General features: G+C 43.8%; 1 protein-coding gene across 1 annotated transcript in view; it reads right to left on the reverse strand.

Annotated features, from left to right (window-relative positions):
- Nucleotides 1-16,121, reverse strand: part of THSD4 (thrombospondin type 1 domain containing 4) — an 853,555-nt gene that overhangs the window by 758,364 nt on the left and 79,070 nt on the right. Inside the window, exon 5 of the mRNA XM_019504324.1 lies at nt 6,409-6,844. Coding sequence (XP_019359869.1) covers nt 6,409-6,844 — 436 coding nt within the window. The remainder of the gene's footprint in view (nt 1-6,408; nt 6,845-16,121) is intronic.

Raw genomic sequence — 16,121 nt, forward strand, 5'->3', positions numbered from 1 at the left:
TTATATTACCTCTGATTTTTTAGGTCTAAATATTATGCAGATTTTTCCTGAACTTGGCTTTGGGATATTCATAGCATATGCATCATTTTTTTAATGCTTAAGTTATCAATATGTACCCTGAATATCTAATCCCTATCCTCCTAACTATTCTAATGATCTTTAGGTGGCATGTCTAAATTAAAGAATTTGTGGATAATGTACAATAGAATTGTGCGTGTCTTGGAATCTATTATTTTACATAAAATGTCTTAAGAAGTGGTGCTGAGCCAAGGTGAAAGAATTATTAATTCCTCTAGTCACTTATCTCTGTAGAATATAGACTTGTTTAGGACTGTGGGCATGCACGTATTATAAGATTGCACAAAAGAGATTACAATGACCATGATTTTGTTTTGTGCTTGTACAGTGCCTAACACTGGGAGCAGCTGATCCTTGACCTAGGATCCTAGATGTTACAACAATATAAAATAATTTATACTTCCAGTATACATTTTTAAATGTCTTCAACCCTTTACTAAGATCCCCATCCTCCTACCTGTGCAATGGCATATCTAAATTGAGGGTTTATGGCTAATACAAATATGTCAAATGACCAGATGTATCTTTTATTATTTCATTTTTGCGCACACAACAATCTTGAGCCTTTCTTCATCTGCATTCCCCCTCTGGGGTAATTTTTACAGTATGGATCACACTACTCACTGTGGAACACATTTAAATTAGAGACAATATGTCAGCAAAGGTTTCTGAGCTGAAATCCCAAACCCTTTTCCACAGTGTTATTTAACTGATATTTAAATGATGTTGCCATGTGGTAATGTTGTAATTTTTTTCTGCTACTCGTGCAATGAGTTTTTAGTTAATACTTTTAAAAAATCCTACTTGAAGGGTCAAATGGTCAAAGAAACCACAGAACAGATGAAGTAAAATAAACTTGTATATGCTTTTATTTAAATAAGCTTTCCAGGCACCTACAAAATGGCGAACATACAATCCCACACTGTTTAAAAGGAAAATGCTACACACAAAGTCAAACTTAAGTTCCTTCAGGAAAAAAGCATCTTCAGAGCCTCATTTTGCCATTATGCAATAACAAGCCTATGCAAATCTCAAAAAAAATAATGTACTGCTAATGGCAATGGGCAATACCACTGGCACTGGTAGCCCTGTTACAAGTCTTCAGTAGCAAAATAGTTTCAAATATGGGTACTTACAGATCACCCTCTCAAGACAATAAGAGAGCTTTCCGTGAACACTGATCAGTGTATTCTTCTAAAACAGTCTGTTGGCCATGAACACAGCTGGGCAAAAATCAGAATGTCCATTCTGCATAAAGTTTGGAAACATCATTTTTCCCCCATAATCAGTATTAATAGTCATCAATGAAATCATTTCCACATAATGGAAAACTGTGCAGAGGGCCATAAGCTGCCAAGCAACCAGGAATCCCAGAAGCCCAGGAAGCCTGCCCACCCACTAACCACCAGGGAACCACATTGACTTCAAATGGATTCAATATATTCCCACAGAACACTTTAGTTCCACTCAATCAGAATTTTCTAATGAAAAAAAACCTGTTCCATCAGAATTTTTTCACCCTAGTGGTCATCACTTGAATTTCAAAGAGGACATGAACACCACATGCCCCTGGAGGGGCACAGCGACTGTCCGCAGGTGGCAGCGGTGGTGTCGGCTGCAGAGGCATGGTAGCGGTGAGCGGGGAGCTCCTACCAGGCAGCTATGGTGGTGTTGGCGGCAGGGGCAGGCCGAGTGGGGAGCTCCTGCAGGCAGTGACAGTGGTGTCGGCAGCGGGGGGGCCAGGGGCAAGCACCACTGGCAGTGTTGGGTGCGTGGCAAAGAGCAATTGCCCACAGGCACCACCAGCAGCATCAGCGGTGCTCTTTGTAGGGGCTGCACCGCCAATCTCAGGGGGTGCACACGCACCCACGTGCACCTCCTACACATTGCCAATAAAAGAGGAGGAAACTGAAATACAAAACACAATGACTGACATAGAGACCAGGGACAGAAGTTACATTTAGGTGACCAGATACTGGTTTAAACCTGTAACAGAACAGAAGTTCAGTGCACATAAACCAGTTTTAAAATGACTGAAACTGGTTTAAGATAAATCTGATTGAATGTAGTATCAGACTTAACTGATTTGGGATAAACTGGTTTAATTAACTTTGGTCCCATACCCCTTCCTGGTTTCAGTTAAACCAGTCCCCCAGCATGCTTACCAGCCTTGGACTGTGCTGTGCTGTCTGCTCCAGGGGTGGGCAGGGGCATGGCCAGACACAGGCCCAGCACAGCCCATTCCCTGCTCCATCCCTGGGGATCTCAGCTGGGGTCTTGCTGGCCTGGTGGAGCAACCCATCAGAGAAATACCACCCCCCACCATTCCAGCAGCAGGGGCATGACCAGAGCTGGTGGGTATGGACCTGCCACCCACCTGCCTCACGCATGGCTGAGGCTGCAGCTGTGGTGCTGAGCGGGGCCAGCCCACAGGTGTTGCTGAGGGCAGACACAGAGGAGCCAGCCCAGCCTGGGCTGTGGGGGTGTGGCCCTTCCCAACCAGCTACACCTCAGGCTGGGGCCACAGGAGCTGTGCTGCAGGATTGCTCCCAGCCCCTGGTGCCCAGGCAGGGCAGGGCTGTCATGGAACTGCAGCTGTTTGGGAAGGGCCTGGCTGGGCCGGCCTGAGCTGGGCCCCCCAGCCAGCTGCAGCTCCGTGACAGCCTGCCCTGGCAACACAGGCAGCTGCTGGCCAGACCGCAGGCTGCCCAGGCTGGCTCAGAGGCTCTGGCAGGCCTGGAGCTTGGCAGCCCCCCACCATGGGGACACAGGTGCCCGCAGCCACTGCTGCACCCCCTGTCCGGTGCAGCACCCTGCCAGCTGCAGCTACACAAGCTGCACACTGGGCAAGCCTGGTGGGGCTGTTCTGTGTGCCCAAGATAACCACTCTCTCTGCAGTCTCTCAGTTCTACTCCTCAAAGGGAATTTACAAAACAACTTTTGTAGATACGCCTATTAATTTCACTTCATGGATCTACTGGATACAAAAAATCATGAACTAAATAGAGACACTGGATTTATAGCACACTATAACCTACCTGCCATCTGAGAACCCCAGGTAACCTCTCTACAGTTAGCTGGCTGCATTTTTTTTACCAGGTCAACATCCCCCTTCTCCACCTCTCCAGACCCACTTATTGTCTACCAAGCACTTGCATTTTCACAGACCTGCATTTTTGCATACTGGCTTCTCATCTACCCAGGAGAGCACCCAAATCAACAGCAGACTCTCTCTAGCATCTGAAGAAGGGTGTTTGAGCCTGAAAGCTTGCAAAGAACAATTTTTCCAACTATTTAGTTGATCTAATAAAAGATATCACTTTTACCCAAAGAACCTTGCCTGCCTATATCCTTAGCCGACATGGCTACAAACAACAACCCTTATTTTAGCTAGGGCTGCATATGTGGTATGCCTGGATGCAAGAGGGACTGATGTTTATTATACGTTTTCTGCTTAAAGAGGTGACAGAGCTGCAGAGTCTGAGGATGGATGTGCAAAGTGCACATGCAGGTGCTGAAGACAAGGAGCCACTTGCACAATGAGAAAATAGGTTTAATGCCCTGCAAAAACACTTGCACAAATATAAGCCTTTTCCAGGCTCTCACTAACTAAAATCTGCAAACTTAACTTTTTAAGAACCAAGCTGTCAGTCATGTAAAATGAGTTCAGCGATAAATGAAAAAAACAATAAATGTACAACCATGAGGAAATGACTTGAGGACTACAGCAGATTGAGTTAATTTGTCATTAATTAATTGCCCTTAGGAAAAACTGTAGAGGGAGTGGCCAAACACCTGGGTACCAGTTAACAGAATCTTTTCCCATGATAAGTTACACCTACCTCCTGGGATTTACCAAAAACAGAAAATAGTTTGTGTTCCCTGGATGCTGGCGGAGACCCTGGAGCATGTTGTGGCTGATAAATTAAATTAAAGACCAAAGTAAAAGTATTTAGACAGGAACAAGAAGTAAATAAATAAGTAAATAAATAGAAACCTATGGGCCAGCCTTGTTTTCTTTTGGTTCCTGCCGTTACTCCGATAACTGTTTCTACTTAATTATTAATTAAAACTATTAATTACCACAGTCCTGGGAGAAACAAGTCCCTGAACAGCAACTGCAGCTTTCACCTATCTAATGGAAACATTATCATCTGAAGAATGCCCCCATGCACATTATATCCCATTTTTGTTCAAGTTTAAATGGAGCTTCGGCACTTACTTTAACATTGGTCTTTTTACACCACTCGCCTTACCACCATCCCAAACCCACGAGAACTTATACCTAGTTTTGCTTCCTCTTTCTTTCTTTTCCAGCCCTCTGGTATCTTCACTGTCTCGCAAGTTCACAACTCTCTCCTTTCTATTCCAGATGCCATCATCTAATAAGGTCCTTTCTTCATTATCCCTTGTGAGGGCCCTTCCAGCCCTGGGTCTGGTTATCAACCATCTCTTCCTGCATTACTCTTAACTCTCCCTCTCACCTTCTACTTTATTGGAAATGCTGCTGCTACACTCATCTTTCTTTTGGGCTCTCTGTATCATCCAACCTGTTGCTTCACTGCATGATTTACTTCATGCTTTTTTAATGTTTGTTTCTAAGGCTTTGGTGAAGACATTTTCACTCCACCTAATTTCTGCTCTGGTTTCCCCTTAATCTAGTAAACTCTTCAAAGAAGAAGGCACTTGCTTTTGAGTTTGGGAAGCCCCTGACATACTGTGGCAGTACCAAAGATAATTTAAAAAAAAAAAAAAAAAATCACTCCTCCCAATGATCTCTCCTAAATTCTCCCTTCCTTCTTTCATTGGTGGGACAGCCTGTGTCTCACCTCCACCATGCAAACTCCTCTTTCAGATCACCCATTACATTCTAATGCAATAGATTTTTAATCCTCATATCATAAACCCTAACTCGTAATAAATTTGCGAAGATATGACAGCAACGAGAGTCTGTCGGAAAGATTATGCCTATACAATGCAGTGTCATGTATATAGACAGTGGAGTTAGCTATAAATAAGCTAAATCAGTATTAGAAGCTGTATTCTCATGTTAACATGGCATTCTGCCCAGCGTAAGCTAATTTACAAAATCATGGTATGTTGATATATCAGAAAAGGCAGCTGCTTCTCACAGTACAAGCTTAGGTCTGGGAATCAGGAGAAATGACTGCTAATTCTATCCTGCCTCAGCTGTCTACTTATCTCAGGGGTGGGTGAAATATGGCCCATAAGCCAGATTCAGCCTGCCAACAAATTCGATCTGGCCTGCAGGTGAACAGCTGCCAACTAACTGGATCTAGCCCTCGGTGGCTGGTGGGTTAGGCTGGTGGGTGGCACTGCTTCCACCCAGTAGCATCAGGCATCATCTGTGGACCTGGTCAGGGCTTCCAAAGCAACAGGCAAGTGGTAGCATCACCTGTGGATGATACCAGTCAGTTCTGAAGCCCTGACACAGAACTACCAATAATGTCTACAGCTGATGCTGCCACTTACTCGTCATGGCAGCAGCTCCTGCCTGGGTCCACAGGTGATGCCACTGGCAGGTTCCAGATCAGGGCTCTGGGCACGAGTTTCCACTGTGCCAGGAGGGTGGTGGCATCAGCTGAGGATGCTGCTTGCACATTCTGCATCCAGGCCCCTGAACCTATCGGCAGCATCCACAGCTGACAACCCCACCCACGCACTGCGGCAAACTACAAATAACAGAAAAGGTGTATGACACAGGTGAGAATTGGCCCCAAATGCCCACCCCAGTTTCTCAATAACAAAACTCTTCTTCCTTTCTAGCTGATCTCTGTTTAGGTATTCTGCTCTCCCTGCATGTTTGTCACTCTGTCGTATCCATTCTGGTGGGTTCTGGAAGGACGCGGAAACAGAAACAGAGAGAGACAGACAGGCAGAGGAGAGAAATGGATATGGCTCTTGACAGATCCCCAAATCTCATTAAGCATCCCTCCAGCCAAAATAATTGCCCAGCCCTGACTTATCTTTTATTATGCTGTATAGCAAAGTTGCATAAACTTTCTGTGCCTCAGCTTCTTCCTCTATCCAAAGGGAATCATACATATTCCATGGGGGTATAATGACTATTTGAAGCTCTGAATGGATGCTATAAGATATTGCTGCTATAGATATTCCTCAAGCTACTCTTCTTTGAAATCAGCATACAACAAGATTTTTTCCTGGTCTGAAACTGAATTATGGGATATTTTAAGTTAATAAAATAAATATGTATCCTTTTGATTTTTAACCACCTGAACAACATAAGTCCAGTGTGTTGAGCTAACCATCATATGTCCCTTAGATTAACAAAGAGAAGAACAGACTTACATTTGTGTTGCAAAGCTTATGTTGCTTGTAGGCTCCAGTACACACAATAGCTGCAGCCCTCTGAGACACACTTTGGACAGTCTGATGTGACACAAAGCCATGATGGGTTAAGCCACTACCATGGAACAAATTCTGAGATGCAGGAAAGGCCTGAGAATGGGTTGAAGCATGCTGATAAACTGAGGGCCCTGAGACCTGATGTCCAGGCTGAAGTCCATGTTCTTCTTGGTAAACATTTGCATGTTGAAGTGAAGGATTAGCTGGATGGGTGTACGGATGGCTCCCAAGACCTGGATTTTGCTGATATGCTTGGTTCCTTGGTAACTGTCGCTGCCTCCGTAGTTTTCGAGGTGCCTGCCCAGTGTCAGTTTGCAGAGGTAATATATATGGCACTTTTCCATATCCATATTTCCCTGGGCCAATGGGATTTCTGTTTCTAAGGGAAGATAAATAAAACCATACTGAGTTGACAAAGGTATGAACACTTAGATGCTTATATGAATTTTACCTACAACTAATAGCTTAGAAAGATTTAGAAAAGGTTCATAAGAACCATTAGTATATTTTAAAGAATACTTATACAATATTCTGTTCTCATTTTGCATATTAGCAATCACAGAGTATGCAACACCAAGCTCTGTGGCAGCAAGCAGTCATTAAGTACTCACCAAGAAAGACCAACCATTGAGTAAGGAGCAATGATGTCAGCCTGCATACCAAGGCAGAGCATTCTGCTTGACTTCAGCTGTATTCAGTTTTTAATCAAGGTTTGTTCTTGAGATAACATGCAAATGTCTGTCTTAAAGGTAGTGTCTTCAACCTTTGGCATTCTTCTTTAAAATGACAATTTAAATTTTTAAAGCAACCATATTTTTAAAACTCATGGCTATGCTATGCTTTCATTGACATTCCAGTACAAATAAGGCTTGTACTCTCTATTACTGGTTTAGACCTTCATTTCTACATGCAGAAGTTGTTGAGAATTATTTGGAAAGGAAACAGTACAGATGTTCACCCTGCAGCTGCCCCCTCTCCCCTGCTCTTCACATCTGCCAGAAACTGAAGTGATCTTGTCTTGAGAAGGTGAAGGGAGCAGTGCCTGCTCCACTTTTCCTAGTCCTTAGCTCTGCTCCCAGTCTTTGGGAGAAGAGCAGATAGAGCACTAGGGAAAAGACCCCACGGTCCTTCTCCAATCCAGGTACTTCCTAGCTGGGGAAAGAGGTAGGTAGCAGCTGTGGCTGCTTCTCTCCCCTTCTGGATGGATCTGGGAGGGGAAGGGAGTAGTGAGGCAAAGCCTCCAGCTACTTTCCCAAGCCAGGCAGTGCCAAGGTTTAGGAGTGAAGCAGAGAGTAGCAGTGGGGAGAGAAGGAGCAGCCATCAATTCTCTCTACACTTTCCCCAAGCCAGATACTGCCCAGCTTGAGGAATCAGCTGGAGGCTTCTCCTCACTGCTCTCTTGTCCTCCCAGACCATCCAGGAGGGGAGAAAAGCAGTAAGTCAAAGCCCCCTGCCCAGATACTGCTATACTCTGCTCCCATTTTCAGGGAGTACTATGGAAGGAGCAGCATGGCTAAACCCCTACCCACTTCTCACTCACTGCAGGGCCTCTGGTATAAGAAGCGGGCAGGGGCCTGTGGTGCTCCCTGCGGTCCGCTGCTAAGCACCAGGAATTGAGCATAAGGAGTAGTGGAGAAAAGCCCCTGCCCGATTCCTACACCAGGAATTCTGATGTAACAAACAGGCAGGGAGAAGCTAGCACTTCCTCTTCCTCTCACCTTCCTGGCTTCCCAGGAGGAGAGGAGCAGTTATGTTCCAAATCTTCTCCAGAACAAGGTGACCTTGGTCTTGCCAAGACATGGGAGTTTTTCCCCAAGAAGAGTTAAGCCAGGGGAAAGTATGCAGACATTCAGTCTCCTGGGAGTAACTTTCCCAGGAGTGATTTAACCCTGGTTATTCCAGGGTTGTTTTTCTCCTAGAGTAGCCATTTTTGCTTCAGGAGAAAAAGCTTGAATATCTGTATGAATTGGTTTCTACTGGAAGAATGAGGATTCTCCCAGTAGAAACCAAATGTGTACCAAATGTGGATTCTCCCAGTAGAAACTGAATGTCTGTACATAGACCATGAGAATGTCAAGATAGAGCATCTGCTTCTAGCATACACTGTGATTAGCAAAGCCATTACTTTTGTGGTCTAAATGCTCTGTTGACTTTGCCTTCATTAGCTACTCAAATAACAAACACAGAAAAGGCAGCAGAACTTGAAACGGCATTCCTAAAGGAGTTCCAGGAAAAGGTGACCAAAACAATACGTTTCTGTTCTAGTCCACATTTAACTTGATCTGCACATTTGGTCTGTTGGGAAGACATTGAAATTAGACACTTATTCAGGCATGTAACATGCTTTAAAACTGTGTACTATTATGTAGTTCCACCAGACACTAATTCTGTTTTCTCACAATGACAGGCCACCCCCTGACACACAGCATTTCACCACTGCTGCATGTTCCACATTCAGTGAAAAGGCCCCAAGACTCAGTTAGCCTATCCCCATGAAAAGAGAGAGCAAAGTGGTGTGCATTCAAGGACCATTCAAGAGCCAGTACCAGCATCAGCATAAATCAGTGCAACTCCTGGACTGTTCCAGCTTTATGCTCTGCTGCATAATACATCATGCATGGCTGAGGAAGCAGAAAAAGAAACGTGGCTGTACACTCTGGGCACACTGGCCATGCCTCCACCCAAGGCTTTTCCTTCCAATGCACAAGCCCTGGCTGCCAGGCTTATCCTGCAGTTTTTGCTAACCAAGGAACAGCTTTACACTGAAAGTATTTGCTAAGGACCAGACCCCAGAACTTATATGGCCAGTAAATTAAGTGAACGTTAAAAATAAATAAATCACTCCAAAAAACACACTTTAAGCCACTTTATTTAGCATAATGATGACTATAAAATTAATCCCAGTATGTTTAAACCAGTGCTGTCATCAGGTCTTTTGACTGTTTTTCTCAATACTCGCTGTAGCTTGAAGTTAGTTCAGTCCTGGTTCTCTAGTTATGCTACAATACTAGACAGCTAAAATCATTAAAGCTTTCTTCCATCTGCATCTCAGATGTTTTTCTTAACTAATCTCCCCACGCTCAACACACACAAAAGTTAATGAGAAATACATTTCTTAAAGGAAATTTCTCCTATCTTTACCAGATATTCACATCTTGTTATATAAAATAAAATAGATAATTTAGACTGTGGTGAAAACTGGAGGTTATAATTTTATTTTCTAGGAAATAAGAAGGCATAGATGTCAAGCACATGTCACCAGATCAAAGACTCTCTTTGAATTCATTTTTTCCTGTATTTATTTTCTCCCTAACTCTCTCTTACTGTCTCCTAATACTCTTGTTACATAGAAACCTTGGAAGTCATATACTTAACATTCTAGCTTTTATGGCCACGTGAGGCTTTTAATCAATCTTCATGCCTCAAGGATGTGTGAACTGGAGTGTTGATTTACCCTGGCAGATAAGCAGCTAGAGCACTTGAGTTGTTTATATGAGTTAATCTGTTCTGTGACAGCTATGGTCATTGTTGAGGCAAGTTTCTCTTTTCTACTGTAGCATGGGTTTGTAGCATTTGGTGGTTATGGGGAAGTGATTCGGGTTAGGGGGACAAATCTAGGGGAAAAAAGGAATATGCCTCAGAAAGGGACAAACCAGTTCAAAATGTCAAATAAAGCAAACCTCAATCTGCCTAATTGCCCTTAACTTTTTGTTAGTTTGTTTTTGATGATCAAAGAAATGTACATAACATTTCGCCTTGTTTCTCATTTTTAACACATTTCAACGTTTTGCCTTATTTCTTCATTTCCTAATGCTGAGCAAAAAAAAAAAACCAGCAAAAAGTTATCTGTCATTCTTTGTATTTCCAGGAATATACTATAAAATGAAGAAATTAAGATATCATTTAGAAAAACATCTGAAATTTTGGGGCTGATTCATGCAACATGCCAGTACCTGTGGGAAGCAGATACACTATAGATATTTTTTGATTGTAAGTCAAACATGTAGAAGTTGACCCCACATTTTCAGGTTCAATTTTAGAAAAAACAGCGTGTTCTCCTGAATATAAGTCACTAACTATAAAGACTTAGAACTACTATTACCTGCACAAAAATCACACAGAAAAATCAAATAAACATGACAGGACTAAAGATTAAATTCACAAAGACTAAAATAAAAACTGCATTGAAAAATATTCTGACTTGCATGTATTGTATGCATGAAAATACTGCAAGTACAAAAGTCAGGACTATAGAGGGTTTAATATGGGGCCACTCATATAGAAACTGAGTGTAATTGTTATTGTTCTTGCTTCTTTTGGAGGAAGAAAAGGTAAACTTGAAGCAACACTAAAGTCCCTTATCCCCAAACATTATTGTTTTCAAGTCTTAATTCCCTCGTTTTACTAGGGGCGCACCAATATATCAGTTGGCTATTGGATCAGCACTGATAAAAGGAGAAATGACGTTATAGGCTTTTGGCTTTTTTTGGTCATTGTAGCTGATAATTGTGGCCATATGCCCAGGGCACCCTGGAGAGCATTGCTCAGTCCCCACACTCCACCCGAGCCCATGGCAGACTATAGGTCCCGGTGTAGCGGCAGGAGGGGGATGGGGTACCAGGGAGCAGTCACAGGGCACCACACTCAACAAAAAGAGACCATTACCAGCTCCTGCTTCTGCTCCTCCTGCCACAGGGGCCTGAGCACCGGGGCTGCTGCAGAGACACTGGGTTCTGCACGGGAAGGGTAAGGCACCGTGCAAGAGACATTCCACTCTGCCAGACACCAGGCACCTTTGCAAGAGTGGCTTCCCCCTGGCAGCCACAAGATCTCGGCTGCACAGGGCCTGCTGGTGCTGAGGTGGTGGCATGCTCTATGGCTGCAAGCACGCCCAGCATCACAGCCTGCATGAGGATCTGCCCCACCTGCCTGGGACTGCAGCATGGGCTATGTGGGGAGTGGAGCAGGGGGTAGAAGCTGTAGGTGAGGGGGTGACGTGTGTAGCAATAAGGAGATTACCTCCTTTGTCACTGAGGGCAGTAGCAGGCAGGAGGCACGTGCACACACATGTGCGTGCATTATAGAAGAAAACAAACAAAAAAAGGTTATTTACGTCAGTAGTTTAAAATGCCTTGCACTATTTCTAATTATCAGTTAATGGATCAGCTGATATGGTTGGTTAATCAACAGCTATCGATATCGGCCAAGAAAATCTTTATTGGTGCACCCCTACATTTTACTAAAAAATATGTATATATCAACAAGATTTTAGCAAAAGGTATTCGTAGGAATAGTACCTCCACCTGCATGGCACTCATCCTCTACCAAACCCTCCCTGTCTAGCTTCTGCAAGGGACCTCTATGAAAGCTCCTAACTTCCTCATTTGACCTGCTCCTGCAAGCTTTTTTATTGGGCACCCCACACATGCCCTCAGGTCAGAAAATGTAAACCCTTACACCCATGCTGGAAACCAAACAAAGAACTTTTCGTTATTAACATCTTTATCACTGTTCGTGCTTCATTTTAACCAATCCTGTTTGGCATGAAACTATGTGGCACTGTTCACTTTGCCTTAAAGCATTTTACACTCCCTGTTGGCAACATCCTTATAAATTAAGAATGCAGTTTGTTGCAAGATAATTAAGAATCTAGTTTAAAAAAAATAACCCTTGAATGTAATTAGTTTTTACTTTTGGAGAGAGAGTGTCAGGTAAAATTTGTGATGTCATACACTAGTAAGGGAGGGCAAGTTATCTAGCTTCATGAAGGATGCAAATAGGCAAAACCCATAACTTGCCTAAAAATTAGCACTAAATGAGCTCCGATAAGCCTGTGCATGTTATATAAACCTAGCCCCTTAGGATCTGTTTGTAGGGGATGCAATTAGGCAAAGCCTTGGTGAGTTTTTGGGGATTCTGAGCCACCAACAAGCCTGCTCCATAGCAGAACACAGCTTTTTACCTATCATCCTCACAGTCCAAAGGCCTACAGGCCCCATTCTTCACCATAGGCTGGTTTTAGGTGATCTTCTTTCCGAGCTTATCCTAAAGAAAGAAAATGGGTGCTTCCTCAGTACCCTTTGTTTTGGGAATGCTAGAATTAAGGCTAAGAACCCAAAAGATCATGCTCCAGATGGAAATTTGGATTCACACCTCCCCTGAGGTAACAGGCAAGATTAAAAAAAAATGGACAGGGAATGAAATTTCATAAGTCCTAGTTAGCAGGGAACTAGTGGAAGGTAGATTTTGTAACAGTGGCCCTCTCAGTCCCCCCCAAACAAAAATGGTGGGACACATCCACCGAGTACAGCCACAAAAAGCATGACAGTGAGAGATCATCACTTCCTCTGAGTCAATCTATTGTAAGGAAGACTACCCTGGGATTTGGAGACTGGGGATGGCTATCAAGGAAGGTTAAGGAAGTGTAAAATGCATACGTTTAAGTCTACTTAACTTTCAGCCACCTTGACAAATGTTCACAGGCATCCTACATAGAAACCCAAGCACAGAATACATTGGAATACTAGGCACAGCTTTTTAAAAGCTCTTCTGCTAAGGGGCAGACTGTCTTTTCACAAAGCTACAAAATTCCCTTGGCATCCATGGGGGATACTGGCATGAATATGAGAGTAATATTTAGTCCAATATTTCTACAGTCAGAATATTTAACTGGACTAGGTATACTATTATCAATCAAGAAGATCAGAAGCAGAATTGTTTTAAATGAACTGATGTATCAGAAAGGAATTAATACTTCAAAATAAATTCCTCATAATACCCTCAATAAGAGAGTGATGTTTGTATGCTTTCAAGTGCATAGTTTAACCCCTTCTATTAAAGTGGCTCAGTACATTCACTACAGAATAGTTATTGTTATTAGGAAAATTTATTTAGGCATTAAAACTAAAATTCAAGGTGTTAAGCATGAGATTGGTTGAAGGGCTGAAGAGTCTACTGTTGTCATTAAATCAGGTAATAACCATTACTGTGGTCTGTACAGAGGTAGTTAAATCTATCTGTTTCTTGTAGCTAATTAATCTATGGAATGGACAGGTAAATACAAGAGGTACTAAACCCCAAATACTCCACATGCACCTAAAACTTCCAACTGATTGCTTTTAAAACAGTGAAACAAGGTCAAATAGTAAGTAGGAGAAAGGCATCAGGCATTGGCTTCAACATCTGCTGATAAAAGATATTTTGTTACTTCTCCTTCCCCTCAAATTACCCTTACAATGGTATTTCTTGGCATTTTTCAGTTGGATCCTAGAGGAACAGTGGTTATCAATTCACCTCCCAGGTAAGTTTATTCAAAGATACTCTCCCATCTCCAAGTGCCAAGTTGACAGTGGAATTTTGAAAACATGCATGTTTATTTTACCAATCATAAATGAATTCCCTCAGGGAAAGGTTTATAGGATTTTTAATACGTGTTTGGCTCCTGCCCTTTCACAGCTCACACAATCCAACGCTGGATTTCAGGATGACAAATCTGTTGCACAACTTCTGAGGTTCCAAATCTGTTTTCATTCCACACTGGAACACTAGGGAGGTAGCAGCTTTCTATAGGCTGGTGGTCATGCCTCTGACCTTGATAGTGAGAGACTCAGGTTAAATCTCTCATCTCCCTGATTCAGCAGAGCTTTTCCACTCAAATTACTCTAAACCCAGTAGAGCAAGAAAGTGAATCTGAGTTTCTTATCTAGTTCAAGAAATAGGTCTTATCTACACTTAACAAGGTCTGCCTGCACAGATACACTGCCAGATCCCCACAGGGGACATGCAGCCTATATGGCCAAAAGAGCCCTTTTGTTTGTGTAAATGTTTCTATATTAGGGTTTTTTCCCAACATAGCTACATCAGTATGAATGATTTTTTTTCACATTCCAAGCTAACATAGAGCTGTGCAAAACAGCACTGTTTCATTTAGACTTCCATTTCACTATTTCAAAGGGACAGTGTTTCATTTTGTTGTTTCATTTGGTGCTCTGTTCCATTTCGTTTTGTCAAAAAAATTTCACTGTTTTGATGCGTTTCAATGTTTCGCCCATAGGCTGTAATGGGGAATCATGAAAATGCCTAAACCTTTGTCATTTCTTGCCCGATTTGGATAAAACTTGCAGGGATGGTAGCCCCTTCTGAGGGCATGAAGCCTGCTGGGTTTCAAGGAGATGCATGCAGAGGTTTCTGGGAAACAGCACCTCAAACTGTACAAAGCAAAACTCCTGACACTTGCCAGCAGTGGCAGCCTCTGTGGCGGGCCAGTAGGGGGTGCTCCTGCATTGAGCCACCCACCTCACTGTGCCTGACCACCTTCCAGGCTCTGAGTGCCTCCCTGGGGGCACCTCACGTCTGGTTGACTCCCTTCCTGGAGCACACCCGCTAGCCTAGGGGTAAAACTGCCACCACTCAGGGATGGGCTTGATTCTGGCTCTGCACCCCCTGGGAAACAAAGGCCTAGTAGCCCTCAAGGGTACTTGACTCACTTCAAGAACTTGGGGTGCTTCCGTCAGTTAGAAGCACAAGTAGTGCTTAGTCAGCTGAACCAAGGGGACCCCAAGGCATAACCTAGACCCACTCCCAAAAAGTCTCCTATGCTAGGTACAAAGGAGAACTTTACTGGTTACAAGGGGTGGGGTTGGAATAGGGTACAGGTTAGAGCAATATCAGAGAAATCCCATAGAGCAAATGGGCTGGGCTGGGTAGCCTTTGATCACATATCTGAGTTACTACAAACTGTATATCTAGTTAGATCTCAGGTAGCTTACTTACAAGTATCATCCAGAGGCAGGTGGAGATTGCCTCTGGAGGCAGACAGTTCCTTGATCATAAGTTTTGAGCGTGAGAACAAGTTTCAGATGGTCCAGCTCTTCTCTCTCTCTCTCTGAGTCTTCCTCGTGGCTGCTACCCCCATCCTCCTGGGCAGTCCTTTACTTATACAGCCCTTATGACCTCATTTACCTGATCCAATGGAGGCCAGCACCTGTTGGCTGTCAGCCAACCAATTTGAAATGCATCACTAGTTGCTGGGCAGACTGGCAGTCCCTAGCTCACCAGGGAGCCCAAGCCCCTCACCTACGTATGTGATGCCAGTCACATAGGCAGAGGGAGCAGATTTCCACCATCCCTCAGGAATGTACCCAGCTCAGGTTACCTAAAGAGATAGGGTAAGGTATGTATCCTCTGCTGAGCCCATCATAACCAAATTGTCACAGAGCAGAGTTTTTGAGGAGAAACAGAGGTGGCCTTCTGCCACAGCCTCCTCTCATCCGGTGCATAGATCTGGGGTCCCGCACCCCTGGGAGGGCTATTGGGCTGTGCTGGACTCCTCCTGGGGATGCGAGTACCTGGAACTGTGTGCCAGATGACAGGAGAATACCGCCAACTGGCAGCAGCAGCAATCTTCCCTGGTCCTGGGCACAGCTCACACCCAGTGCTGGTCCCAGGTGGCAGAGGCAGCCTCCTCTCATCTGGCGCACAGATCCAAGGGCTCACATCCTCAGGAGTCTTGCACAGCCTAGCAGCCCTCCCAGGGGTGCGGGCCCTTAGATCTGTGCGCCAGATGACAGGAGGCTGCCACTCCTGTCTGGGACCGGCACTGAAGCCAAGTAAGCTGAGCTTCAAAACTCAAAATGTTTTGAAACTTTCAAAACATT

This window comes from Gavialis gangeticus, unplaced genomic scaffold (assembly GCF_001723915.1).
Source record: "Gavialis gangeticus isolate Ggan-Ray unplaced genomic scaffold, GavGan_comp1, whole genome shotgun sequence".
Classification (NCBI taxonomy): domain Eukaryota; kingdom Metazoa; phylum Chordata; order Crocodylia; family Gavialidae; genus Gavialis; species Gavialis gangeticus.